Source organism: Camelus bactrianus, chromosome 2, assembly GCF_048773025.1.
Source record: "Camelus bactrianus isolate YW-2024 breed Bactrian camel chromosome 2, ASM4877302v1, whole genome shotgun sequence".
In the NCBI taxonomy this organism is placed as follows: domain Eukaryota; kingdom Metazoa; phylum Chordata; class Mammalia; order Artiodactyla; family Camelidae; genus Camelus; species Camelus bactrianus.
In genome coordinates this window covers 65,984,017-66,011,046 of record NC_133540.1, presented here as the reverse complement: position 1 = coordinate 66,011,046, position 27,030 = coordinate 65,984,017, and the positions used below count along the sequence as shown (strand labels likewise).

Here is a 27,030-nt window from a genome sequence, read left to right as displayed (position 1 = left end):
TCCCTGTGACGCAAGACTTCCGGGGAGGGGCTGCGGAAGCGGAGCGCGCAGCCCTGCGTGGCGCCCGCACGTCCCACCTGGGATGCTCCCTGCGCCTGCGTGGACACCCGGACGTTCGGGAGTCGGGACGTCAGGACACCGGCTGTTGGATCACGATTCCCAGGAGCTCGCCGAGCCCTGAAGATCCCCGGAAAACGCAAGCAAGACGTTTTTATTCGGAGAGGGTGCATACATTTTATTCGTTTTTAAGGGACCATTATCTTCTTGTAGATGAAGAAATTTGAAGGGGTGGTGTTACATGCTGAACAGCAAGCACCAGGTTGCCGGTGATTAGAAGTCCCAGGTCCATAGGTTTCTGATCCCAATTTCTTAGTCTCTTTTGGCTTTCCCATGGGTGCTGCCCCGATGCTCTGACCCAAGGCTTGGTGTAGATAGAATCCAGGAGCCATGAGCTTTCTGGTGCTCTGTTATGTGTGCACCTCGAGCCTCTACATATGCAGACATTGGACAACCTTCTTTCACTGGTTCTTGTCTTAGAAGGCTGCGCCTTTAAGGACTACCTATTATTATTTTTTGTTTGGTGCCTTGTTTGCACATTTAACGAAAACCTACAGTATGCCGCAGGAAAGTGAGGTCGACTGATCTTCAACGCCAATCCCTAAAAGTAGAACTGCACAAGGAATTAACTATAGCCCAAAACGTCGTGAAAATAGTTGGATACCCATAACTACAAAGCTCCCAGATGTTGCAGATGAACTGCTAGTCATTACAAGTGAGCCTGACAGTTCCACAGCAACTGAGGTCATTGAAGATCACTTCCTTTTCCTTCCTTTCATTTCTTAGCTTCTAGGATACTGCACTTATTTTAGCTCCTCACCTACTCTGGTCACTTAACTCTTAAGTGAAGGCATGTAAAGCCTGTCTTCGGTTTCTCTGCTGTTTTTCTCTTCTACAGTGTCCTGAGAATGTGAGTCCTAAATCCCCACCTTTCATCTGAATCCTAGGTCCACATTTTCAACTGCTTGTTGGATATTGGTTATTTTTTTTTACATACAAGTCTGTCAGTGCTAACTCAAAAGCTCCAAAACCATCAGTTAACCTGTGTCTCCTGATCTCTGTTTGTGTTAGTTCCACGATTCCATCAAGTCAGTTACCATGTTTGCTCTTTCCTTCCTTAACAATGACTTTACACTATATTTTTTCAACTCTTCATTCAAACCATTATTCTATTCAGCAAGACTATATCAATAGCCACTTAATAATGCCTAGTTAAACCTTTCTAAAAGGTACATTTTTGCTGATCAAAAATCTTCAGTGATAATACCTCTACAGACAATAGTTGACATACTCCTCAATCTGGTACTAGTATATCATTCTAATTTACTTCTAAATGCATTCTAATGTGATTCCTATACTCCAGCCACATTGATTACTTCACCCTTACATCAAAATTACTTTTTATTTCCCCACTGGTTCTTGAGGTTCCTTTACTCTAAAATGCTTATTTCTCTTGTAGGAGAGGAAAAACTTCCGTCTACTCTCATAGATTTTGTGGCTGGGCCTAACAATGAAATTGACAGATTAACAGCAGGAAAATCATACAAATTCATTTAATTTTTTTACATGTGCATGGGAGTCTTCAGAAGGAAAATGAAGATCCAAAGAAGCCATTTGGCCCCAAAGTTTACAATTTTACACAAAGAACAAAAAATTGTGGGAATGAGACAAGGGGACTTGGGCTAGGGGCAGTAAATTGTAGGATAATGACTATTAAATATATGGCATAAACTAATGGAAAATAAGGGTTATTTTAGTAGGTTCGTTTGCACACATCCATTTTGGTGTCAGTCCCATCTGGTGATGAGAATGTTCTCTTTCTGGTAAAGGGAGGGTACCTTTCTCTTGGGAAGTTTTATGACAAGCCTTTAAGTATAAAGTGGGAGGTGAGAGAGACCTTCCTGCACCTGCTGTTTCTTAGTGCTTTCAGCTCAAAAGTAGCATATTTTAGGGTGGCATGTTCTAAACCCCTTCACTTTCTACCTTAGCTGTTTAAATCTTGTTTCCTTATAACACCTTCTCACCTACTTTCTACCTTAGCTGTTTAAATCTTGTTTCCTTATAACACCTTCTCACCTATCACATTCTTTTGAATACCACTATATACTACCAAGAATGACTGATATTTATTTGTGCATAATTATGTGCCATAGTTTTGGTTTGTTTACTCAATGAGACCATAAGGTCTAGAAGGAGGGGGTCACCGTTTAGAATTTTTCAGTTTCATACAATGCCTATGTTTCTTGCACTCTGTAGGTACTTGGTCAACATTAGTAGAATGCAAGTGATTAAAAGAAACCATTAGCCCTGGCCCTGACTAAGACTATAACTTACTTCCTCTGTACCCTCCCTCTATTTGCCCCCAAGTTTAGAGTTAAATAAAAATATGAATTCTAGCAAGAACTTCTAATTTCTGAGGCACTACTTTTCATTTTAACAAAATTATCCATCTTAATGACCTTACGAAATGGTAGTTGACCTGGAAAATATTGCTTTTTCCTTCTTTAGTGGCAAAAAGGGAGAGCACAACTTTTCAAGATCTCCAAACACAACAAGGTCTGCAAATTGAAAAATCTAGTAAGATTTTTCATTTCCAAATGTGGTTTCCAAATTATAGCATGTCAACAGAATTCCTTATGTACTCAGATTGATCTGTTTTCATTTACCCATTGATACCACTGCTGTTGGTATAGGACTAAGGGGAATATTTACTGACCTAAAAGGTTATCAGCATCATGTGCCAGTTCGCTAAAGTGGGGTCTACCAGATGATCTCTGAGGTTCAGAAAGAAACTAGGAGAAATTGTACACATTCATACACACAAAAAATTTTTATCTCATTATACAAATTTGCTACTTTGGCTATGTACACAACATGTTAGTATATTATGTAACATGTGTTATATAATTAACGTGTATATAGTTAACATACACGTTGAAGTTCTGTTATATCAGAGCCTTTGTTTCTGTTTCTCTTTAGCTTAAACTTCTCTTAGTTGTATACAGTTGAGAGCTCTCAAATTTTTTTTTTTTTGGTTTTGTTTTCCTATCAAAAATTCAACAATTATCTGGATTTATGCTGGCTTCACTGGCTGTGTGAAAATTCTAGCTGGTATTCAAACTCATGAGAGGGAGAGTCTTGCTGATTCTCCAACATACAAAAATGGAAATTTTATCAATTAGACTGGTAAAGTTGGAAAACGTCTTACAAATTTTGATTCTGGCTGTGGTTTGGGATTTAGCCCACTGAAAATACAATTATACAGTCTATAAAATAACTTTCTCTTTTATACTATCACCCATGGTCATCACAACCTGGACTTAGGCAGTCTGAAATCACTAATTCCCTCCATCTCTGGCTTACATCCAAGAGTCAAGCAGTGAAACCACTCACTTGTCAATGTCTTAAACTCCCCTACCATCTTTCCTGCCTGACAGAACCCCAAATTTGGATGAGTTAAATAAGTTGTATTCTCTAGGCCTATGCCTAGGCTGCTGGGTTAAGCTGGAGAAAATACACAAAACTAAACAGATTGTAAATTCTGTAACCAACCTGGGACCCTAGTCAGCTGACTCAGTGAAAATGATTCCTTCAAATTGTCTTCATTCTTTGTAACCCTTGCTCATCATCCTTCCCCTCCCTAACTTTACATAACCTGCCTATTTCGTTAATAAAATACAAACTATAACATCGGGCCACCAATGCTACAAGTCTGCATTTGCACCCAGCCCTTGTATATTCCATTCTGAAAGAATGTTGGTGGTGAAAGTAATTCTTCCTTCTTTGCAATGGCTCCAATATCCTCTGGAATAGCAGGTGCTTAATGCTATTATCCCTCTTTTCTCTGTCTTTATTCTTTCACTTTCTGCTTGCCTTTTTCCATCAGAATAAAAAGAATCAGTAAGGCCTCTCATGTAATAAACAATAATTGAAAAAAAAGCCTTCTGTAGAAACCACATCCTCCTCCAGCTACCATCCCTTTTCTCTACTTCTTTTCATCATCAAATTTTTGGAAAGTTTTTAATTGCTGCCTCCATTTTTATCCCAAATCTAATCAATCAGATTCTCTTGATTCTACATCCTGGACTGTATCTCAAAATCTGTCACCATCTCTATTCCTCCTCTGGTCCAATCCATGATCATCTCTCCTTTGACAATAACTCCCTGTCCTTCCTACATTCACTTTTGTCCTCTAATCTTCTTTGCACAGTAACTAAAATGTTATTTTAAAAACTCAAAACTAATCCTGTTAACTCCCTCATTAAAAATCTTCAAAAGGTTTTTTACTGTCTTAGGATAGTGTCCAATTACCATCATCATAGTTTATATGTGGTCTCATGGGATCTGGCCCTTAATCTTATTTTAATTCTCTAACTTGGCCTGGCTTCCTTATGCCATAATCATTCAAGTTTGTTTTCACTTCTGTAAAGTTTCTATGACTTTATCACTTAGCACACTCCATATGAAATACTTATCTAACATTCACCTCACTCCTACTTACCTCATCTTCTGGGTTTCAGCTTAAGCTCACTTTCTAAGAGAAACCTTCCCTGATCCTCCCAGAGTAAGTTAAGTTTTCTAGTTATATGCTTTTGTTGCACCTTGTAATTTTCTTTGTAGCATTCATCATGGTTATATTTATTTACTTGACAGTTATTTCCCTTGCTAGATGTAAATTTCATAAGGATTTTTGTCTTGTTCAATGATTAATTCCTATATCACTGCCTGGGATATTCATACATTTGTTGAATGGATGAATGAATGAAAGAAAGGACATTAAGGGTATAAAACATGATAAAAACAAATCCTTTACAGTGAGAACACACCTTCTTTTTATTCATATACTGAGATAAACTGCAAAGACTGAAAGACAAAAAATTCATCATAAATTATTCAGCAGAACATTCATTAAAAATCAAATGCATTTTCTTTAACAGTTCTCACACAGAAAATTTTATTTTATAAGTCTGATATAACATTAAATATTTTACAAATCAGACGTTTCATTTTTAAATCTAATTGTATAATCTTGACTGTCTACAAAGTAAGATCTCCTTTACCAGTTTCACTTATTTAACTTATACAAGGCTTCCATTAAAATTCGATCTCACCTTGAAAATTACTTGCAGCTTTTAAAAACACACGTTCTAAACTTTAAATGGAAAAAGTCTTATGTAGCAATCCAAAAATTGAAAAAACAAAAAAGGTAAGAAGCATTTCTTAATACAGATAAATTACAAAAGCATCATGTATGTGTGAGTTTCCTTCTCATTGATATAGTCATCCATCCATATAGAATCCAAAACAATTCTTTTTAAAATTGATGCTTAAAATACTCCAATGTCACTGAAGATTTTCTGTTATTTTAGTGGTGCTCTTAAGTGGCAAAGTAGAATATCAGATTAAAACGTCCCAACTCTTGTGAAGTGATGAGACTCACATTCAGGCCGGATTTCATCTGCTATGCAGTTACCAGATGCCTTGGCAACCAGTAATCCCAATTTTTAATAGTAACTTACTAAACTATTTCAAGAAACACTTCTTACCCCTACATATTTCCAAATTGCTATATATAGAAAGATACAATTATATTTGAAGTATGGGCCATATAATAGGAATCTCTGTTTTAAAATATGAAAAAGATCAACAGAAAGAATTCATACCAATAAAATTCTGTGGACTGGATTTCAAAGTTTGAAGTAAGAAAATCCACTGCTAATGGAAGCCCTGTTCTATGCAAACATAGTGTGGTATATATTAAACAATCACATATTTGAGGTATTAGCTGGAAAATATATATATATATGTATATGTGTGTGTATGTGTGTATATATATATACATACACACACACACACATACCTATACATGGACACACCCACAGAATATTCACAAATCTATTGGCCCCAAAACCAGCAGGTAATAAAATTAAAGGAAAAGGAATCACATACTGACAGGAAAGTTACACACAAGGAATTTACAAAAAATGTGGTTACATAATCCTTAATATAAGGAATATGTTTTGAATTAACGTTTTGAGGGAAAATGTTTCCATTTATATGAAACTATTTAATAGTAATAAAATGAAAAAGGAATCCTGAATTCTAGGACTGTGTTGCCTGCCAGATTATTAAAGGAATATACAAGAATACTTGAACCTCCTCATTCTACCCACTTTTTCCTTGAACTTAAAAATTAGAATTAAACTTTGGAAGTTATTTTGAGACTACTCTCTTTTCTTTTTTACTGGTTTTAGAGAACTTTATGGATTTTTAACTAGGCAGTAGTCCAATGTGGCCAAGAGATAAGGTTTTCCAGCTATCTAGTAAAGATTAAAATTAAGATTTATTGTTCATTTTCAGAAGTTTTTCTGTTCAGTTAAGAAAAAAGATTATGAATGCCCTTTCAGTAGGTTCACTCAGTATAAAGACAGATAGTAGTATGAGTAGTATTGAATGCAAACTTCACATGGGGAAGCTAAATAAATGCACAAATTCTCCTGAACCATTTGGTCCTTTGACCTAATACTTAACTAAAAGATGGCTCATTTGGTCCTCAGGCCAACATCAAGAAATATTTCACTGCTTTAACACAGGTGGGAGATTTATTTTTTAATTAAATATGCAAAAATGCATTATTAAGTAATATTAACATGTCACATTTGTTAAATAATGATTGCATTTAAAAATATTACAGATCAACAAAGGGAAATCAAGACGTTAATCATTTATCTCAGTAACTTTTACATAGTATAACTAAAGATTTAACAAGAACACTTAAGCATAAAAGTGCAATTAAAGTAAAGAGCTGGAATTCTACCTTTCCGTTCCTGTGAACACCTGAACTGACATAAAAACAGAGTGGCTTAATAATGCACTGACATATATATATGCCTTAAGGACATATTTTTTTCTACCAAATCTTTATAAATCATAAAGAATAATGTAATGTTATGAAACAAATACTTATTTAAGCATTCAAATGCAGTCTGTTACCAAAATATATTGTCTTCACTTATTATTTCTCATTGCTGAGTATTAAATTCTCAGATTTGATCAAAATTCCAGAACTTACAAATGACTAGCACCTGTCTATTTGGGAAGTAAGGACTCAAAAGAGGAGGAGAAAAGGTACTATTTACTTTCCCCCAAATCCTCATAAGGACAAGAATGTTTCAGGGTGTGTTTAAAAAGGGATAAAAATGTAAAGCATTAATAAATATAACTGCTGCCAATCTTCTAAAATACCAGTTAGAGAAGCTAGTAGAGCAATACTCAAAAAAAGAGGGCTTTTAGGCAGTGATTACAATGAACAGTACAAATTAACAAATGAAATTGCAAAGCTCAGGTAGCTAAAAATAAGATGGAAAAATGCCGTGATTTTGGTTACAAGAGTAACAAATGTGAAAAATCTTACACCTCAAGATAGCTGAAATGAAGTCTTCCTACTTCGTAGAATTAACTCAAAATTCTAAGACACTTGGATGGGCCTTTGCACCATGATACAAGTCACATTAAGAACTTACGCTTTACTTGCATACTTCACACGTGGCTTAAATCGTCAGGCACTCGGGTCATTTCCCACAGTTGTTTGAAAATTTTACTTTATCAAACACATTTTATGACTTATGAAATGTAATGTAATGCAACTGAAATATAATACTGTCCAAAAGCCATGTATGACTTCACAATATATAACTCCACTTAACTCAATAACTTCATCTGTCCCTTTTAAAGTCAGGATTAAGGGAAAAAGAATCAGTCAACAAGAGTTCAATTCACATAAGCATCAACCACAAGAGTGTAAATTTTCCATCAAACTTGGAAAAATAAATGGTTGAAATTTCATTTAAATTTTTATCTAAGTTTTCTGATGCATATGAATTTTTAAAGTTAATTAGAATGCTATGACATTTTTTTAGAAACTCATTCTATAGGCTCAAGAAAATACTTTAAATTGTATTTTCTTTCAAGCACACTTTTTTTTAGGATGCATTTCTAAAAGAAAGTTGGTTAAGCTGTCTAGTTTTCCTAGGACAGAATGTTGTTTAGTTAAACTAATTCAATCAGGCATTTCTATTGATTTACCTGGAAAAGGCAATACAAGAGGACAGTTAAAAAAGAATGGTCATTTTAGAAGTTATATTCAACAGATCCTATAAATTAACTATATTCAGGAAAAAAAATCTTTAAATAAAAGAACACTGCCACTCTAATTAGCATTCTCTCACACACACAAAAATTACCAAAGATGTGTTCATGTTCCATTAAATGAGAAGTAAAATCATTAAAATATTAACCACTGTTAAACCTAGAAGACTAGAAATCAAACAGTTTCATACTCAATATACAGGCACCAAAAACTTCAATTTCCAGCTGATTTTTTAAATTTATATTATGGATTTAATTATAAGGAGCTTATTCCTATAGGATTAACTGAATTACTCAATGGTGAATAGATTTCAGCTCAAATTTTTGTAAGGATAACTTGCTATAAATCACTATTCTACCTGCTGCTGTATTTCTGCTCACTGTTGCATATGGCCAAACAGATCATGCTCTGATCAAGTGTGCTGTAATCTACTTATATGTTTAAGAGTTGGCAATCAAGTTAAAAGGCACAAAGCTTCATTTTAGTAGTAATTTTCCTTATTACTTAGGCAATAGTAAGAACCCATTTACTTTTGGATCCTGCTTAAATGATCACTAAGAAGAAACTGCAAATTTCCATGGGGGAAAAACAGGTAGGCCCTTTTCTTCATAAAATTTAGCAGCCTTCAAAGACATACATAGGAACATTTGGGGGCCTTTTATTGGAATTGCAAATGACATAACTGCAATTTACTGTTGAAGACCCTTTTTGGTTAGTATTTATATAGCCATTTCCTCATTTTCTTTAAAATCGATCAGTATAGCATTTCATTTCTATGCATGGCTTAGCAATTCATAAAACTAAATAAATAGCAAACTGATACTTTACACCAGTTCATTTATCTCAATATATATCTTGGAATATAATGGCAATATTAAAAATATCAATTCCCTCTAAGCTGATAATGCTACAAGATTTTACACAAAGTTAAACAGCTTTTGTTTTTTCTTTTCTTTTTGATAAAGTTTCATTGTAAACTCCACACATTTGACATCTGACAAGGTAGATGTAATTTTGTCATACAACATTTATTCCATCAATTTAAACTGAAGTGTCTCATGGAGCTAAACACCAAAAGAATTTAAATAAAAAGGCAATAATAACCTGTATATACACAAAATGATCATTCCATAAATATTTACATGACAAGGGAAAAATGGAGAATCTAAAACCAGGAACGGCTACAGGTGTGATGATCCTTTCTCAGACATTTTTAGTTAGGAATCATATAAGCTTTTAAAGTGAAAATAATTGCAGAAGCATAACTAAAATATTCATTTTAGTTTTCAGTTTCTTACTATTTAAAGGAGCCAGTAGGTCATAAACAGTCCAAGATTTCAGGGACCAACTGTTCAGTTTAGTTTTCAACATCGTATCTTTTTCTTTAGCTCTCAAGATGAAACTAAACTTACTTGCAGAAAAAATAAAGAGTACTCTAAAAGATATAAACAAATTCCAGTTCATCCTCCTTTATAAATACTGGTCAGCCGCTCCAGTTCTTTACAGTTGTCCATGCTCAAGGCGTCTGCCTTCCTGCGGAGTCGTTCATCACGGTAGACTTTTGCTGCATACTGCATATCAGTTTCTGTTGACAAAAATATTTGGCAGAGTAAGAATTTAGATCACCTAGTTGTTTAAACTCAGATGATGTTTCATATGAGTCCCTCAATATATTTCTATTAACTGACTTTTTTAAAAAAAGAAATCCGGGTACTAGAACTAAAAGCCATTTGAAAGCCTAGCATGTAAAACAAATGCAGAGCTGCTCTAGAAAACAAGGATAGTGTCCTATCAACTCTTTCTTGCCTCCACTCCTGTGCTCAGAGGTTTAAAAACTACTGCTCTAAAGCATCATCTCAACCTCTTATCCCAAAGGTATCATATGCAATTCAACACTGCCAGTAGTTGTTTTTGCTATGAGCTTTTATTAAGGTTCCCAATTAACTGCCAAGATCTGAGTAGAAAAAAATTAAATCTTGTTTTGGGTTTGCCTGATTTAAAACACATATAATAAACTTACTAAAGGAACACAAAAGAGAAAAAAGCTTGCTTTACATTCATAGTAGTGGTATTTAGCAAATAAGTATCTTTGAGGCTTCCTTCAATATGTGGTTAGCATTAATTAAGAAAGATGAACGGATTAGAAATCAAACATTCCTAAGGGAACTATTTCTATTTTCCAGTTAGTCCCAGCCATTTCACTGTTTAGTTAACACTTCTAAAGGGTGGGAGCTCTTAAATAAGATTTAAAAAACAGTGGCCAAATTAGAGGACTTCAGATAGGACCACATTAAAAATACACAGATACGAGTGTATTCTATTTGCAAGGATCATTCAGAAATGATCAGGTTAGGATTTAACAACTCAATCAGAATCACTCCACCTCTTTTACTTACAAATGAGGCACTTGTAAAATCTGTTTGCATACAATTCTTTCCTAATGAGGTAGATAAGTCAAAGTTCACAGGGCTAGGAAATGGCAGAATCTAGACTCCAATCTTAATCTCCAACTCTAGCCTAATACTCTTTCCATTACCTCAAATTACTGCTCGTATTTTATAGAACACCTATTTTACCAATGTAGACATTAGAGAATGTTAGAAGTGACTCTAAACAGAAAAATCCCGACAAGAGTATCCAAATTCCTCACCTGTAGATTTGCTAAATTTGTTGAATTTGATTTCGAAAATTTCAAATGTACACCCAAATTAAGAGTACCACAATAAACACTCCCAGACCTTTTACCTTGATCAATTCTTCTCATTTTGTCAAATTTGCTTTAGCTTTCTCTACAATAAAGGTTGTTGTTATTGTTGTGGTAGTTATTATTATTTTGTAGAACTTTTTGAGAGTAAGTTGCAGACACCATGACCTTTCATTCCTAATTACTTCAGCATGTTTCTCCCAAGAACAAGGGCATTCTCTTATATAACCACAATACAATTTTCAAATTCAGAACTTTAACAATGACATAATACCATTATCTAATATGTAGTCCATATTCAGATTTTGCCAATTGTCTCAGTGGTGTCCTGATGTCCTTTATAACCATTGCCTCCCCATTCAGGATCCAATCTAAGATCACACACTATATTTAGTTGTCACGTCTCTCTAGTCTTTAAGAGTTTTGTCTTGTTTTAATAGTCTTGAACACAAGCAAGTTGTTTTGTAAATAATGACTTACTAAATCAGAATTAGCTAAAACTTCTGCTAATAACTTTGAAAGACACGTATAAATGTGTACAATATAGCTGTAGATAATGTGGTATAGTAGACAGAAGATCGACCGAAGCGTCCATGAAACCTATTGTGATACTTACCTTGCCAGACTGTTAAAAGGTGAAACTAAATTATGCCAAGCAAAACCACTTAGTTTGCTAGGGCTAGAGTAAAAAATAATGATAATTATAATAAATAATAATACACTTACTGGTGCAAGGCATTATGCTAAGTGTTAATATATATTATCCGGTCCATATTTAATAAGATAACTGAGCCTTAGGTTAAGTAACTTCGCCTAGGTAATGTGCTGGTGGAGCCAGGATCTTGCAAGGCAGTCCCAGAGCCTACACTTTAATCATAATGTTACATTCTCTTCCATAAATGAGTATCTTTCCCGTCCTTCTTTCTCTTTATGCAGTCAATTCCCAATTATTTAAGGTAATAGAAGGTAAGTATGCATAATCCAAAAATCACCCATTTTGGCTGGGGAGTAGAACTTGTATTTGAAAATGGTTTTATCTAACATGCTAGCCATTCTTTAACACAAAATAAGCAGGTCTTTCGTTCATTCATTCTTATGAATTCATTCATTATTCATCCAATTGCTCACATAGCCATCAAAACTTACTTTATGACTATGACGTGCCAAGGATTGTGCAAAGTACTACAGATCAAAAAATTAAGCAAAATAAAATTAAATAAATAAAATGTGGTAAATACTTCCTTAAGACCTTCGGCTAATACAAGGTTTCGCAACCTCAGCAATGCTGGCATTTGGAACCAGATAGTTCTTGTTGTGGAGGTTGTACTGCATACTGAAGAATATTTAGTAGCATCCCTGGCCTTAACCCATCAGATGCTGGTAGCAATCCCTTCCACCACCACCTCATCCCCCATCCCTGCCGTGCTGACACAGTTTCCAGACATTGTTACCAAATGTCCCCTGGGAGGCAGGGGCAAATCATTCCCAGTTGAAAACCACCAGTCTAATCTTCTCCACATTGAGAACAGACTGATTCACAGACCCAGACTTAGAAACCAAGGAGGTCATATCGCCTCTAACTAGCAGTATATAGATGAAGAAACCAAGGCTAGAGATGAGGACTCTCTTAGAAGTACACAAGGTTAGTTTCATCAAATTTTCCCTGGTGAGTAAGAGATAATGATACTGCTCCCATTCTCTGAGTATTTACTACACATGAGACACTTTAACTATTGCCTAATTTAAGTTTCACAACAAGCCCATAAAGTTAGGTACTATTGAGAAGGCTGTGGAGCACAGTGCTGGATTCTGAAACAAACTGGTTTCGAATCATAGTTTACCTTGACGACTTTGGGCAAGTTCTAATTAATCTCTCTTTGCCTCAGTTTCCTCATAAATAATGTAGGTGTAATAACCTCACAGTGTTGTGGAGTTTAAATAACTTTATATGTGTGTGTGTATGTGTATATATATATATATATAGTACTTAGGACAGTGACTGAAACAATAGGTATTTAAATTACAGTTACTTCCTCTTCCCATTCATCATCATCATTATCCATTTTATATATGAGGGAATAAATTCACAGACGTTAGACTATTTGTTCCTAATCACTCAGCTGAAATTTTTCAGAGTAGGATTCAACTTTAGTCTGTTTAATTCCAAAGTCTTCACCATATAGTCTACATTATTCATAACAGTCAGAAAGACAAAAAACTCTAACACTCAGTTCACATGCAGCATCTTGGCAGATTCTTAATGTCAACTTTTTTATAGGTATAACTGCTTAATTAAGACAGCCGAGGCTGGAAAAGGCTAAACAAATTGATTAAGAGTTCACTAGGACTTCTCTCCATACAAAATAAAGGAAAATGAAATGTCAACAAAACTCATTGTACATTAAGTGCTCCATGTTGAATTAGTGAATTCATGAAGAGCTTCAAATTTAAATCTGAAACAGGATGTATATTAGAACTGATGACATAGTTTATGCCAGGATCTTTTTCTTTCCTAGTGGTACATAAAATAGTGATGCATGCCACAATTGACAACGTCGTAAATACAATGAAATTTAGTATTATCCACTTATTCCACCAAATATTTATTATAACAACAAGCACACAACTGCCATTTATTAAGTCCTTGCTATGTCCCAAATACTATTATAAGACCACATGCACATTAAAACATATGGTCTCATTTAAGCATTGGGCTCCGAGTATGTGCCAGGCAATTCTATAACATTCTTTGAGTAGGGAAATACACAGTAATCAATTCCAAAGACCCTGAATAAATTTTTAAATGTTAAAACATTTGATAAACTTACTTTGTTGTCTTTCTTTCCAGCAATTATTTCGAATGTTAGTCACATAATCTTCTTCCACACTCTTTTCTACCTTTTGTAATAACATTCCTTTATATTCATTTTTAAAGTCCTTGTTGACATAATAAACGACACCCAAGTTTTCTGTCTGCATTTTAATCGTTTGCCCTGATCCACTGTAAAAGAAATGCTTGATTATTATTTTTTAATTAAAATTGTACATTCTGATTTGCTACTACAAACCAAACTAACAAAAACAATTGAAAATAATTAAAAGTTAATATAGGTAATCAAGTATTTACATTATCTCAAATTACCTAAAACTACCATTCATGTCATAAAAAAGCAATCATTTTAATATATTATGTTCTTATAAGTTCTCTCAATTTTTAGTTAGTACAAATTTTATTTGGAAGAAATAAATTATTTAATTTTAGACCAATCTATTTTTTAATATTACAAAAATCACTGGCAATATGATTTTGATTTTACAGTTTCCTTTATGTCCACTGTATTATACTAAAGTCTTTTAGAATGGATGCTGCATTAAATGTACTATATGTCCTGACCTTTTATATACAATGTATATTATGGAAAACTACCTCATATAACAAAAAAGTAATATTTGCTTTTATTTAATCAATATTTTACAGACAGAAGAGTGAAGTCATTTCCCCTTTAATGACACAAATCTACATAAGATCAATCACAATTCTATTTTTGTCTTCTAAAGTCTTTGATGTCAACATACTACCTGTTAACGTTAAATTGCTATCAAGTTCTAATATAGCACTTCTGTCTTTATTCACAATGGAACAGAAGTGTAAACTAACAAAATACGAATTTATTGCTTGAGTATTTTTAAAATTAGAGACTTTTAAATCAGGTACACATGTAGTAGTAAAAGATTTGGCACTTAAAAGTTTAAGAGAGCAACAGGCCCTTTAAATGAAGCTAGGCAAGAAACAATTCGTCTTTTCGTAAAACTTCACTTAGCTACTTACGATCTGGGATATAAGGAATAAGGAGGATTAGAGACCATCAACTGGCTTAATAATGACACGAGGATCAATACAATAATGGGCATCAGCTGGATAAACACAGAAAAACCTCCCTATAAAAAAATCATCAAAGAATAACAGATTGTAATATAACTGTAGTTGTCAATAATCCAACAGCTGTCATACATTTTCAGAGGCAGAAAGGACGTTTGAGATCATCTGGTTCAATGCTTATAAATCTGCCTGATCATACCAACTTCCTGGGGGTGATTCTTAAAAACACAACTTTCTAGGTTCTTCACCTAGAGATCATGATCCTGATTTGGACAACAATGATATAACCTCATCTCACTTTACAGATGTGGAAGTCCTCTGTCTCTCTCTTCTTCTCATACAGACTCTATCAATATGCAGTAGCTTGCAAAACTATTTTTACCTTGGATCTGAGCATGGATCATGGACGTTGATGAGAGTGGGAGAGCTGGGGCCCAGATCTTTTACTTTCTAGTCTACTGCCTTTTCCATTTACCTTTCTACTTCATGTAATTTAACTGCTATATGCAATTAGGTATAATTGCATTAGAACAAGGAAAGTGACTTGTAATTTAAGTTTTTGTATTAATTCTAAATTCTTTAGAACCAGCAATAAAACTTTACCTTCAAAGCATGCACACTGCAGGTTTATCTTCATTAGAATCACAGACTATCAAATGTGAAGTGTCATGCTGCCCAACCACCCTCCAACCCTGACTTCCACCCCTGCTCCCCCAACATAACTAAGGGGTTCTCTAGTCTCTACTGAACACCTCTGGTAGAAGAAAACTCGTTACTTCCTTTTAAAACAACTTGTCCTATTTTCAGACAACTCTAATTGCTTTTCCTGAGTTAAAATTTGCAATTTTAAGATTTCTAATCATATCATAAACATACATCTCCTCTTTCTTCTTCTCTTTCATGTCCACTGTGTCGATGCTGATGTTGATGGCTATAACCAGGTCGTCCATTTGAAAATGAATGTACACTACCTAGGAAATTAAAAGCAAGGTTAAATTAGGGAGGAAATCATGATCAGAAAAATTATATTTTCTATTATATTTTTATTTAATTTTTAAAATTACTAAAACAATCCATGTTTGAGGAATGAATGCCTCTTCTTGTGAGTAGAGGGTAGACAAAACCAAGAATGATTCTTCTCTTAAAGTAAAGGGGAAGTTCTTTCTTGATGAAAACTTGAATTGAGTCCCTCCCTAATACTGAGTACATAGAGGATTTTTGCTGTGGTCAGCTGTTTTCAGAAACCTTGGATCATTAATCTGAAACTCTACTTTCTGCATTTATCAATTTCTGCCACAATTTTCAAACATTTTCTTTTCGATGGACATTCAAATTGTTTTCAAAGAGGGTGACCAACCAGAGATGGCTACCACTGATTAACTATGTTAAAACAAACAAAAGGACTTCAACAATCAGAAAATTCACTATTACCTAAAAGATTTCTAGTTATTCCTAAAATATTTTCAGTCAAAATTATTAGTCTGAATAATTTTTCTGTGATAGGTAATTATGTATCTTAATGTGTCAAAATTCAGGGTATATTTTTAGTCATTAATTTGTATTTACACATCCTCTTTCAAGGATGCTTTACAAAATGCCTTATCAATGACCTCAATCTTTCTCAGTGATATTCAGCCAGGGCTAGCAGGCCAAACTGTATTGCTACATTCATAAAGACTCTCCTAATTTTGAATGGGATGTTTAACTTAGCACCTTTCATAACTGCTGTAAACAAGACTGGAGCTACAATTTTAACCACCTCAGAGTAGCTACTCTTGAAAATTAATTTCCATACAAGAAACTCACAGTAAATGTAAGTAAAATTTACTGCTTATGCTGGTACTATAAAAATCTATTCATTTAGTAGTACTTCTACAGTATTTTACTTTGATAGCCTAGTTCAGATAACTATTTTTATCTTAATATAATTTTTTAAAACCCAGTTACCTTATATATAGCCTATAACTCAGACACGAGTATTTCATCGGAAAGTACCTCTACATATATCCATATTAGCAATCTACAATGTTATTAATGAAATATTTACAAAGATCTTCAGAAAACCAATGTCAAATAGTTACCCAAAGTATAGGTTACCTCCTATAATTGTCACAGCATTTAACTATGATATTGCCACCAGATCTTCTACTTACACATCCTTTCTTCAGCTTTATATAAAATATAGAATATCTTTTTAAAATTAAAATATGTCCTAGGAAAAAAGGTGGACTTAGAGTAAAGGTAATAAGTATAATTTTTTTTTCTATCTTCATGAAGAACCATCACAGGATCATAATACTATAAGATGTCAGGGAAAAAGTAGATTTATCTCTAAATAGTCTAACTGGAAGTGAGGATCTCTAGCTTCATAAAATACAACACTTATAACTAACATTAAAATACCTGAAGGAAATCCACCGCCAAAGAATATATTAAACAAGTCTTCTGGAGTTATATCAGCTTCACAACCTCTATGGAAATTAAATCTACCATTGTTCTGGTGATTACATGCTTGTTCTTCATTGCCTGTGAGGTCATACTGTTTTCGTTTTTCTGGATTGCTTAAAACAGCATATGCGTTTCCAATCTCTAGAAAAGTAATAAGTGAAAGTTGGTAAGGTAAGCAAAGCTTTTTTTTTTTTATTAAAAGAGACTACCCCATTTAAAAGCTACTTATTGAACAACAACAATAAAAAACTACTTGAGGCTAATCAAGAAAATAAAACAGTAACAATTTCTTTTAAAGTATTACACATTGCATGTAATTACATGGATTATTATTACCTCCCAATACAGTTTTTTATACTAGTCTTCCTATTGCCTTGACCATAAAGGAATGTCCACCTGCTTTCTTACTATTGTGCTTCACCTCTAATATCCTGCTTCTTTCTTTGTTAGTACTCTAATCTAGTCATTCATTAGTGCCATTCAAACCGATAATAACTGCAGTAACTCCCGAGTGCTGGGCTCGGAACCCAGTATCTTATTGCATTATCCATTATTATCCCCACTTTAAAGATTCGCTCTCTGAGGCTCAAAAAGGTTAGGAAACTTATTCAAGGTCAAATGTATTTTAGCACAGTAAGTAAACGCTATGCAACCTATACCATAAACCTTTTTTGCACACTGCAGCCCAGCATAAGGGATTCTTCATTCTATTCCTGAGCAATTTTTCTCTTAATACTGTAAACTCCACGAGGGCAGGGGCCGTGTCTGTTTTCACTGCAATACCCCCGGGGTCTAACATAAAGTCTGAATTTGTTTTTGAACAAATCCATGTAGTCTCTAGTTTTCCTATCTCATTTTGCTAATTTTGTGTACTTGTTTATGAAGAATTCTATTTCCTATCTCATACTCTTGTGTCCAAAAGAGTACATTAATTACCAAAATGTCTTCTTGAGGTAATTCACAGAGCTGTAATGCTTTGATCTAAAAGCAGGGATTACCCTATCCTTATTCTGACACTTTCAATAATTAATCATTTCATAAATACAGCTTGCTTCTTAAACTAGATCATAAGCCTCTTGCAATATGGGATTATTTTAAAAATAGCTTTTGGATCCCACGTGGTAGCTGCCATAAGTACTGTGCAAGCAAATAAATGCTCATTAGGTAGTTGTTTTGGGTGATTATATATCACAGTGAAATTAATTATATAAAGATTCTCTGGAACCTTTCTTCTGATCCAGAGCTAGCTTTCAGGTGGTCTTTGAATCCAATGGTATGAAAAAATAAGGTGGCTTGTCCATTTATCTGAGGAGACAGTCCAAAACTTTCTTCAGACTTTAAAATAGGACTATGGCTCATAAATATAGCAGTCATTTATAATGTTGCTCCAGTGGGAAAGCATAATCAGAAATCCAAGCAATGCATATACAAACACCGCCAAGGTATTAACCCATACCTAAAAAAGAAACCGATCTAGCAGTATCTGCCAAAGGTGCACTTCCAGTAATAACAATTTTAGGATTTAACCTCTATATACTAAAAGGACTATTTCAAGTTCATAATGTTGTTACTTTTTAAACTATTAGTTATTGGCAACTCAATTCTATTTTTAAGGCTTTGCCTTAAAAAAACCACTTTCAAACATTATATTTTATAAGATATTTTTGAAATACTGTCATAATTCATAATTATATGTATAAGACTATTCTATCCACTGTGCCTAGAGTAATTTTCTATTCATTTACTTTGTGCTACACCTATAATCAAGATTTTTGGTTCCCTATTATCTAAAGAATTAAAACTAAAATTTATTTTTGTATTCCAAAGCATTACAAAATACATTTCCATCTCATTTACTTCACTAAAATATATCTTCTACTTTATTCGTTTTCCTTTAATTACACTTTTTATTTTGAAGTTAACTTTAGATTCACATGAAGTTGTAAGAAGTAATACAGAGATCCCTTCTACCTGTTACCTAATTTCCTCCAATGATCGTATCTTATACAATTATAGCACAGGATCCAGATAGGACACTGACATTGACATAATCAGTACACAGAACATTTCCATCACCATCCCCAGGTTGCCCTTTAATAACCACACCCACTTCCTTCTACTCCGTCCCCTCTTTAACTGCCCACAACCATTAACCACTTCTATAATTTTGGCATTTCAAGAATGCTATATAAATGGAACAATAAAGTATATAAATAAAATCAATCAGCATAATTCTCTGGACATCAATCCAGGTTGTTAAGTAACCCATTCATTCCTTCCTATTGCTGAGTAGTTTTCCAGAGTCTGGAAGTGCCACTGTTTGTTTCACTAATCACCCACTGAACAACATCTGAGTTGTTTCTTGTTTTTGGTTACTACAAATAAACTGTACACTCATGTCCAGGTTGATATGTAAACATAAATTTTCATTTCTGGGATAAATTCCCAGAAACACAATTTCTGGGTTGTCTGTTAGCTGAATACTTAACTTTGTGAGAACTGCCAAACTGTTTTACAGAGTGACTAGGTCATGTCATATCACATCAGCAATGTACAAGTGATCCAGTTTCTCTGCATCCATACCAGTATTTGGTGTTGTTACCATTGTTCTATTTTAACCATTCTGATAGATGTGTAGTCATATCTCATCTTGGTTTTACTTTGTATTATCTCTAATGGCTAAGGAATAATGTTGAAAATCTTTTCATACACTTATTTGCCATCTGTATATAGTCTTTAATGGGATGTCTCTTCATGTCTCTTACCCAATTTCTAATTGGATTGTCTGCTTTTTAAATTTTGGGCTTGGGGAGTTCTTTATATATTCTAGATATTAGTCCTTTGTTGTCAGATGTGTGCTTGGGAAATATTTTCTCCTATTTCATTGCTTGTCTTTTCCTCCACCTCATAGCATCTCTGCTATGAAAATTTTTTTGATGAAGTTCAACTTACCTACTTTTCTTTTTATAAGCTGTCTGGTGTTAAATCTAAGAAATCATTGCATAGCCCAAGATTGTGAAGATTTGTTCCCATGATTTTTTGCTAAAAGTTAAAAAAGTGTTGTTTTATATACATTCAAGATTCATTTTGAATTCATTCTTACATAAAGCATGAGATTTATGTAAAGGTTACTTTTTTGTTGTTGTTTTGCTTATGAATGTACAGCTACTTCAAAACCGTCTGCTGAAAAGCCTGTTTCCTCCACTGAATTGTTTCGGCACCTTCATCATATTTGCATAGGTTCCCTGTCCTGTTCCACTGATGTGTCTATCTCTCTGCCAAAATCACGCTGTTTTGATAACTGTAGCTATAAAGTAGGTCCTAAAATCAAGTACACTGATTGCTCCTACTTGATTCTCTCAATAAATCATTTTGATTTAACCAGGTTCTTCATCTTTCTATATGAATTTTAGAAAAAACTTCCTTTTATCTACAAAGTCTTGCTAGGATTTTGACAGGAATTGTATTAAATATGTGTATCAACTTGGGGAGACTTGACATCTTTACTGCTGTGTCTTCCAATCCATAAACATGATGTATCATTACATTTATCTAGATCTTCTCTGATTTCTTTTATTAGTATTGTATAGCTTTCAGCATACAAATCTTATACAAGCTCTATTAAATTTACTCCTAAGTATTTCTTGTGTGTGTGATTGTAAACAATAATGTATTTTTAAATTCAGTGTCTACATGTTCACTATTAGTACACAGAAATGCACTAAACCACTTCTAAATTGACTTTTGTGTTTATCTTACACACTAAAATCTTGCAGGATTCACTTATCAGTTCTAGGATTTGGGGGGTACATTCTTGGGGACTTTATACATAGTCATATTATTATAAATAGGGACAGTTTGATCTCTTCTTTTCCAATTTGTGTGCCATTTATTTCCTTCTTTCACTTTAATGCACTGATTAGAATTTCCAACCGTATGCTGAGTAAGAGTGGTGAAAGGGGGACATTCTTGGTTTGTTCCCAGTCTTAGGGGGAAAGTGGTCAGTCTTTCACCATTAAGTATAGTGTTAAGGTTTTCTATAGTTGCTCTTTTATCAATCTGAGGCAGTTCCTTTCTATTCCCATTTTTCCATCACTGTTTCATTTCCTGTCAGTTTTTATCATGAATGAATGGTGAAAAATTTCAAACACTTTTACTGCATTGACTGACGTGGTTAGATTTTTATTTTTTAGCCTATTAAAATAGTGTTATCACAGTGACTGATATTCAAATAGTGAGCCAGCTCTGCACCCTTGGAATACACTCTGCTTGTTCAGGATGTATAATTCTTTTTAAAGATTGCTTAATTCTGATATTTTGTTAAGGATATTTGGGTTTATTCCATGAAGGATACTAGTCTATAGTTTTTTTCTTTTCTTTTCTTTCCTTTTCTTTTCTGTGGTAGTGTCTTTGATAGCAGGGTAATAATTATTTTGTAAGATGGATTGGGAAATCTTTCCTTCTCTTTAAAAGTTTTATAGAATTCTCCAACAAAGATATCTGAGTCAGGAGATCTCTTTGGGGGAGTTTTCTTAATTACAAATTTAATTTACTTAACAGTTTTAGGGCTGTTCATATTATCTACTTCAAACTGACTAAGTTCTGATTATCTGCATTTTTTCAAAAAAACTGGTCCATCTCGTCTAAGTTGCAAACGTACGTGTAGAGCTGTTCGCAGTATTCCCTTATTATCCTGTTGATGTTTGTGGGGTTTGTATGCTTGTTTCTGATGCTATTTTTTGATAATAGCAATTTCTGTCTTCTTTTTTCCCTTTGTCAGTCTATCAATTTTATTGATCTTTTCAAAGAACTAGTTCTTCTGTTTCTCTGGTCTTCACTATTGTTTTTCTGATTTCAATTTTATTGATTTTCACTCTCAACGTTTATTTCCTTCCTTCTTGCTTTAGGTATATTCTGCTCTTCTTTCTCTAGGTTCATGAAGGCTGTTCCTCTTTTCTAATATATGCACTTAGGGTTATAAGTTTCCTCTTGGCACTGCTTTAGCTGGTTCCCTTGTGCCCTCAAACTTTGATATGTTGAATTTTTACTCAGTTTAATGTGCTTTTTAAAATAAAATTACCTTGAGACTTCTTTTACCTGTAGATTATTTCTGTGTGTTGTCCAGTTTCCAAGTGAGTGAACATTTTCCAATTATCTTTCTGTTATTGACTCTATTTTAATACCATCGTGGTCAAAACACACTTTGTATTATTTCAGTTTTTTAACTTGGTGGAAGTTTATTCTGTGACTCAGGATATGGTCTAATTTGGAGTATGTTCTGAGAACTTGAAAAGAATTTACGGTCTGCTGTTGTTGGATGGAGTGTTCTACAAATGTTGATTACGTCTTGTTGGGTAATAGTGGTGTTTAATTCTTTTCTATTCTTGCTGATTTTCTATCTAGCTGTTCTATCAAGTGTTCGGAGAAAAGTGCTTAAGTTTCCAACTATAATTGTGAAGTTGCCTATTTCCCTTTCCAGTTCTATTTTTAATTTACATATTCTGCATCTCTGGTTTTTGGTACATACACATTTATATTGTTATGTCTTCTTGAAGGACTGCCCCTTTATCATAATATAATGCCTCTCTCTGGTAATTTTTTTAGTCTACATTCTACTTTCTCTGATATCAATATAGCCACTCCTGCTTTCTTTTGATTCATGTTTGCATGATAACATCTTTTTCCATCTCTTTACTTTCAGCCTAACTGCTACAAATGGAATGAGTCTCTTATGGATAACATATAGTTGACATGTTTTTTAAAATTCACTCTGCCTCTGCCAATGTGTCTTTTAATTCATGTATTTAAATCACTTACGCTTACATAACTACTGATAAGTTAGAGCTTACGTCTGCCATTTTGTTTTGTTTTCTGTTCTGTTTTCTTTTTCCTGACTCCTCTGAGTTACCTGAACAGTTTTTTAGAATTCCGTTTTGATTTATCTAGTGTTTTTGAGTCTATGTCTTTGTATAGTTTTTTAGTGGTTGTTCTAGATAGTATATCCTATATACATTACTTATCACAGCCTACTGGTGGCATTACTATTTCAAGTGGACTGTGAAATCCTTACTTCTCCGTACATTCCTTATGCTTCCCTTTTTGTAATATAATCAATTGCCTTATATATTTTCTCTTCATACATTTAGAACCATATCAAAGAATGTTAAAATTTTTGCTTCAAATGTCAAACATAATTTACAAAGTCAAGAGAAGCAAAGTATATTGCGTTTATCTATATTTTAGTTTACGATGTTCTCTTTTCCTTCTTGATACTTCAGATTCCTTCTTTTATTGTTTTCTTTCGTTTGGAGAATTTCCTTTAGCTATTCTTTTAGGGTAGGTCTGCTAATGACAAATTCTATTTTTTCCTTCATCTGAAGAATATCTTGATTTCTCCTTCATTCCTAAAAGATATTTTTGTTTGGTATAGAATTCTGGGTTGACAGTTTCTTTTCTTTCAGTATTGAAAAATGTACCATTTCCTCCTGGCCTGCATGATTTCTAACATGAAATTCACTGTCATTTGAACTGCTTTTCCCCTATAGGTAAGGTGTCATTTCTCTTTTGAGCTTTTAAGATTTTTTTTCTTTCTCTTCAGTTTTCAGAAGTTTGACTATTATGTGTCATGGTATGGATTTCACTGGACTTATCTCTTTGGAGTTCCTTAAACATCTCAAATTATATTAAATTTATATCTTTTGCCACATATGTAAAGTTTTCAACCTTTATTTTTTTGAGTAGTTTTCCAGCTATGCCCTCTTTCTCCTCTTTTTCTAGGACCCTTATGATAAAAATGTTGAATCTTTCATCATAGTCCTACTTATACCTGAAGTTATGTTCTTTTTTATCTTTCAGTTTACTTTCTTCATTGTTCAGATTGGATAATGTCTATTTTTCTATTCACTAATTTTTTTTTCTCCATCATTCTGCTGTTTATTCCATTCACTGCTAGTTTTATTTTTTTTTTAATTTTTTATTGATTTATAGTCATTTTACAAGGTTGTGTCATATTTTGGTTTTGTATTTTTAAGTTGTAAAATTTCCATTTGATTCTTTACACCTTTTGTTTATTTGCTCAGACTTTCTATTTCTTTGCTGAGACTCTTATTCTTCTAAATTTGTTTCAAGCATCTTTGTAATTGTTCATTGAAGCATTTTTATGATGGACACTTTAAAATATTTGTTAGACAATTTTAACTTTTCTGTCATTTTTATGTGCATATCTGTTGATTGAATTTTTAAATTCAGCTTGAAGTTTTCTTGGTTCTTAGTATGACAAGTGATTTTCAACTGAAATGTGATCATTTGAAGTTTTATGAGACTGGATCTTATCTAAAGCTTCTTTTTAAATGGTCCTACATGGTGCAGGAAGAGAGAATACCACCTTGTTATTCCCAGGTGGGAGGAGAAGTTGAGGTTTCCCCCTTGGCCTCTGATGACATCTGAAAGGAGAGGCTCCTCATTACTGATGGGCAGGGATGAGATTTCCAGTCCCCAGTCAAGCTTCCACTGGTATCTCCTTGGTTGGAAAGAGAAGGGGTGCCTCATTATGGCTCCCTAGGCTTTAATGGCAACACAAGGATATGGTACGTTTACCTCTGGATGATGGTAAAAGTCCTGACTGTCTCACCAGCCCACTTACGGCACTACCCAAAGGAGGGGAGAGAAACGGATACCTTGTTACTGCCAGGCAGAAGTGGAAGTACCAGCTCCCTACTCAATCTTCTGTGTTATTACCCCAGTGGGGAGATGAGGGCATCTCATTATAGCCTGGAGAGGGTGACAGTCTAGGTTCTCTACTTAGCCTCTGCTGGTGGGGGTGTAGGTGTGGCCCCAGTTTTTTCGTGTTATTTGGGTAGAGTAGAATGGCTACTGCTTAAAAGTTTTGCCTTGCTAGGTTGCCCTTTTCCTGGTTGTTTGGCTAGAAAGAGCAGGCTTTTCTTGGGAAGTGTTTGCGTTCATTGGTATTTCCGGGTGTTCTGCTTCTCCAGAATCCAGTCTAGGAGATAAAAGGAAAGTGAAATCCCAAACAACTGCCATGTTGTTCTTTGGATCCCACGGTCCCTAGCTGGTCTACCTTCTTCCCTTTGCCTTTCCATTTTCTTAAGTTTGCTTTATTTTATCTAATATTCAGTTATACTTGAATGTGAGGAACAGAGAAAAGTAAATCTCTTCCATCTTCCTTAAAGTGGAAGTCCTCACTGATTTTTAAATCACCTCTCTCATTCTCATACCCAAGTTTCTGCCATCTTCTGTCTTCTCTAACCATAAAAATCATACCCCTCTTGAGAAAACTCTTAATTCTTGCCTATTATATGAAGGCTTCTCCAATTAGTTTGATTAAAATTCTATTTTATCCTTCTGACTTTTCTTTGGACATCTTTGTTCTGAACTCAGCTACATTCTATCTTCTGAGATATCCCAGGTAAATCAGTTAATCTCTCTGAACATCAATTTTCTTATTTGTGAAATGATGAAATTGGTTCCTGACTATTTCACAAGATTTTTAATACACATTAAATTTAAAAAACAGGAATGAAAACATATAAAATGCTTGTCAAGTGTTAGGTTTTACTATTTTTCCAAATGTTCTATGTAAGACTTGTCCCCACTTTGTAAATTACAAATTCTTTGAGTAAGAAGTTACCTCATATTTTCTTACATATTTGTCTACAAGAACTAGCCCATAGGGTAGAACCCTCTTTGTTCTTAGAGATTCATTCTAGATGTTAAGAATACTGAACTACCAGACCTAGTGCAGACAATAGCATCCAATCCATCATTATTTATCAAGAAAACACATAAACAGTTAATTCATGGCCCTTGTTATTATATTCATATATATTTCAACAGGCATGGGTACTATTCAAATAGTCTCTGAAATACTTGAGAGTCTTTGAATACGATGTAGACTGGGTATGTTTTGAAGATATCCACATCAGAGAGAAGGAAAAGGATCCATTTCATTCAAAATTTTTTAAGGTATGTTTATATATACTATGCAAGTCACTCTCTAGATGTAAATAAAATATTCCCTTCTTTGAGAAACTCACAAACCTAACTACAGAACAAAGAGCCACATAAACTTAAGAGTTAATTTAGTCTACCCTCTCTGATAGTAAGCTGTTGCTTTTGAAGCTTTACAAAAGACACAAATGAAAATATCTCTTCTATCTAATTTAATTCCTTAAACCAATAACCTCCTCTCTTTTTGTTCTTATAGGAAATAGAAAACAAGTGGTTCCCATCTTCTGTAAGAAGTCTTTTGGCAATTACAGGGCAGTAAATCTATACTTACCTCTTATACAAACAACAACAAAAAAACTATAGTCTTTGCTTAGAATAAACAGCTTGGTATCTCAAACACAGAAGTTAAGATCAATTGGTTAAAAATAAAATAAGATGATTCAGAAGGTAATGAAAAGATCTTGCATGCTGAATGAATGGAACCTGCCATTTCCATGTGATGACACTAGCAGTAATATTTTCTAATTAACTACCTTTGCTCACCAAGCATCTGTGGCTTACAATCTGGATTTGCTGTATAGTTTCCACTCAATGAAAACTGGGTTCATCAACCACCTCCTTATTATGATCCTCTTGGGAATTAATAAACTGGTATTCTGATATAGAGGTAATCTCCTGTGTATTGAATAATGTGAGCCTTCCCTCTAGAGATGAATCACTACCCACTATGTTGATAAATATTAAGATTCTAGTTTTGCAAATTGTAATATTAGACTCTGAAATGTATCACACCAAAGTAAAATCACCTTTGTAAAACACCTCTGG

General features: G+C 33.9%; 1 protein-coding gene and 1 long non-coding RNA gene across 3 annotated transcripts in view; one reads left to right on the top strand and one right to left on the bottom strand.

Moving 5' to 3' along the window:
* Positions 1-37: 37 nt before the first annotated feature.
* Positions 38-26,592, top strand: LOC123616480 (uncharacterized). Its single transcript, XR_006724477.2, has 3 exons — positions 38-224; positions 26,092-26,220; positions 26,462-26,592. It is a non-coding gene; the product is annotated as an uncharacterized LOC123616480 (long non-coding RNA).
* The window catches only part of DNAJB14 (DnaJ heat shock protein family (Hsp40) member B14), a 42,069-nt gene continuing 19,904 nt past the window's right edge, over positions 4,866-27,030 (bottom strand). For both annotated transcript variants that reach the window (XM_074343319.1, XM_074343323.1), the window contains 5 exons: positions 17,194-17,379; positions 15,667-15,761; positions 14,740-14,849; positions 13,739-13,911; positions 4,866-9,791 (listed from right to left, as the gene is read on the bottom strand). In XM_074343319.1, the coding sequence (XP_074199420.1) occupies positions 9,667-9,791; positions 13,739-13,911; positions 14,740-14,849; positions 15,667-15,761; positions 17,194-17,379 (689 nt within the window). In that variant the 3' untranslated portion in view covers positions 4,866-9,666. The remainder of the gene's footprint in view (positions 9,792-13,738; positions 13,912-14,739; positions 14,850-15,666; positions 15,762-17,193; positions 17,380-27,030) is intronic.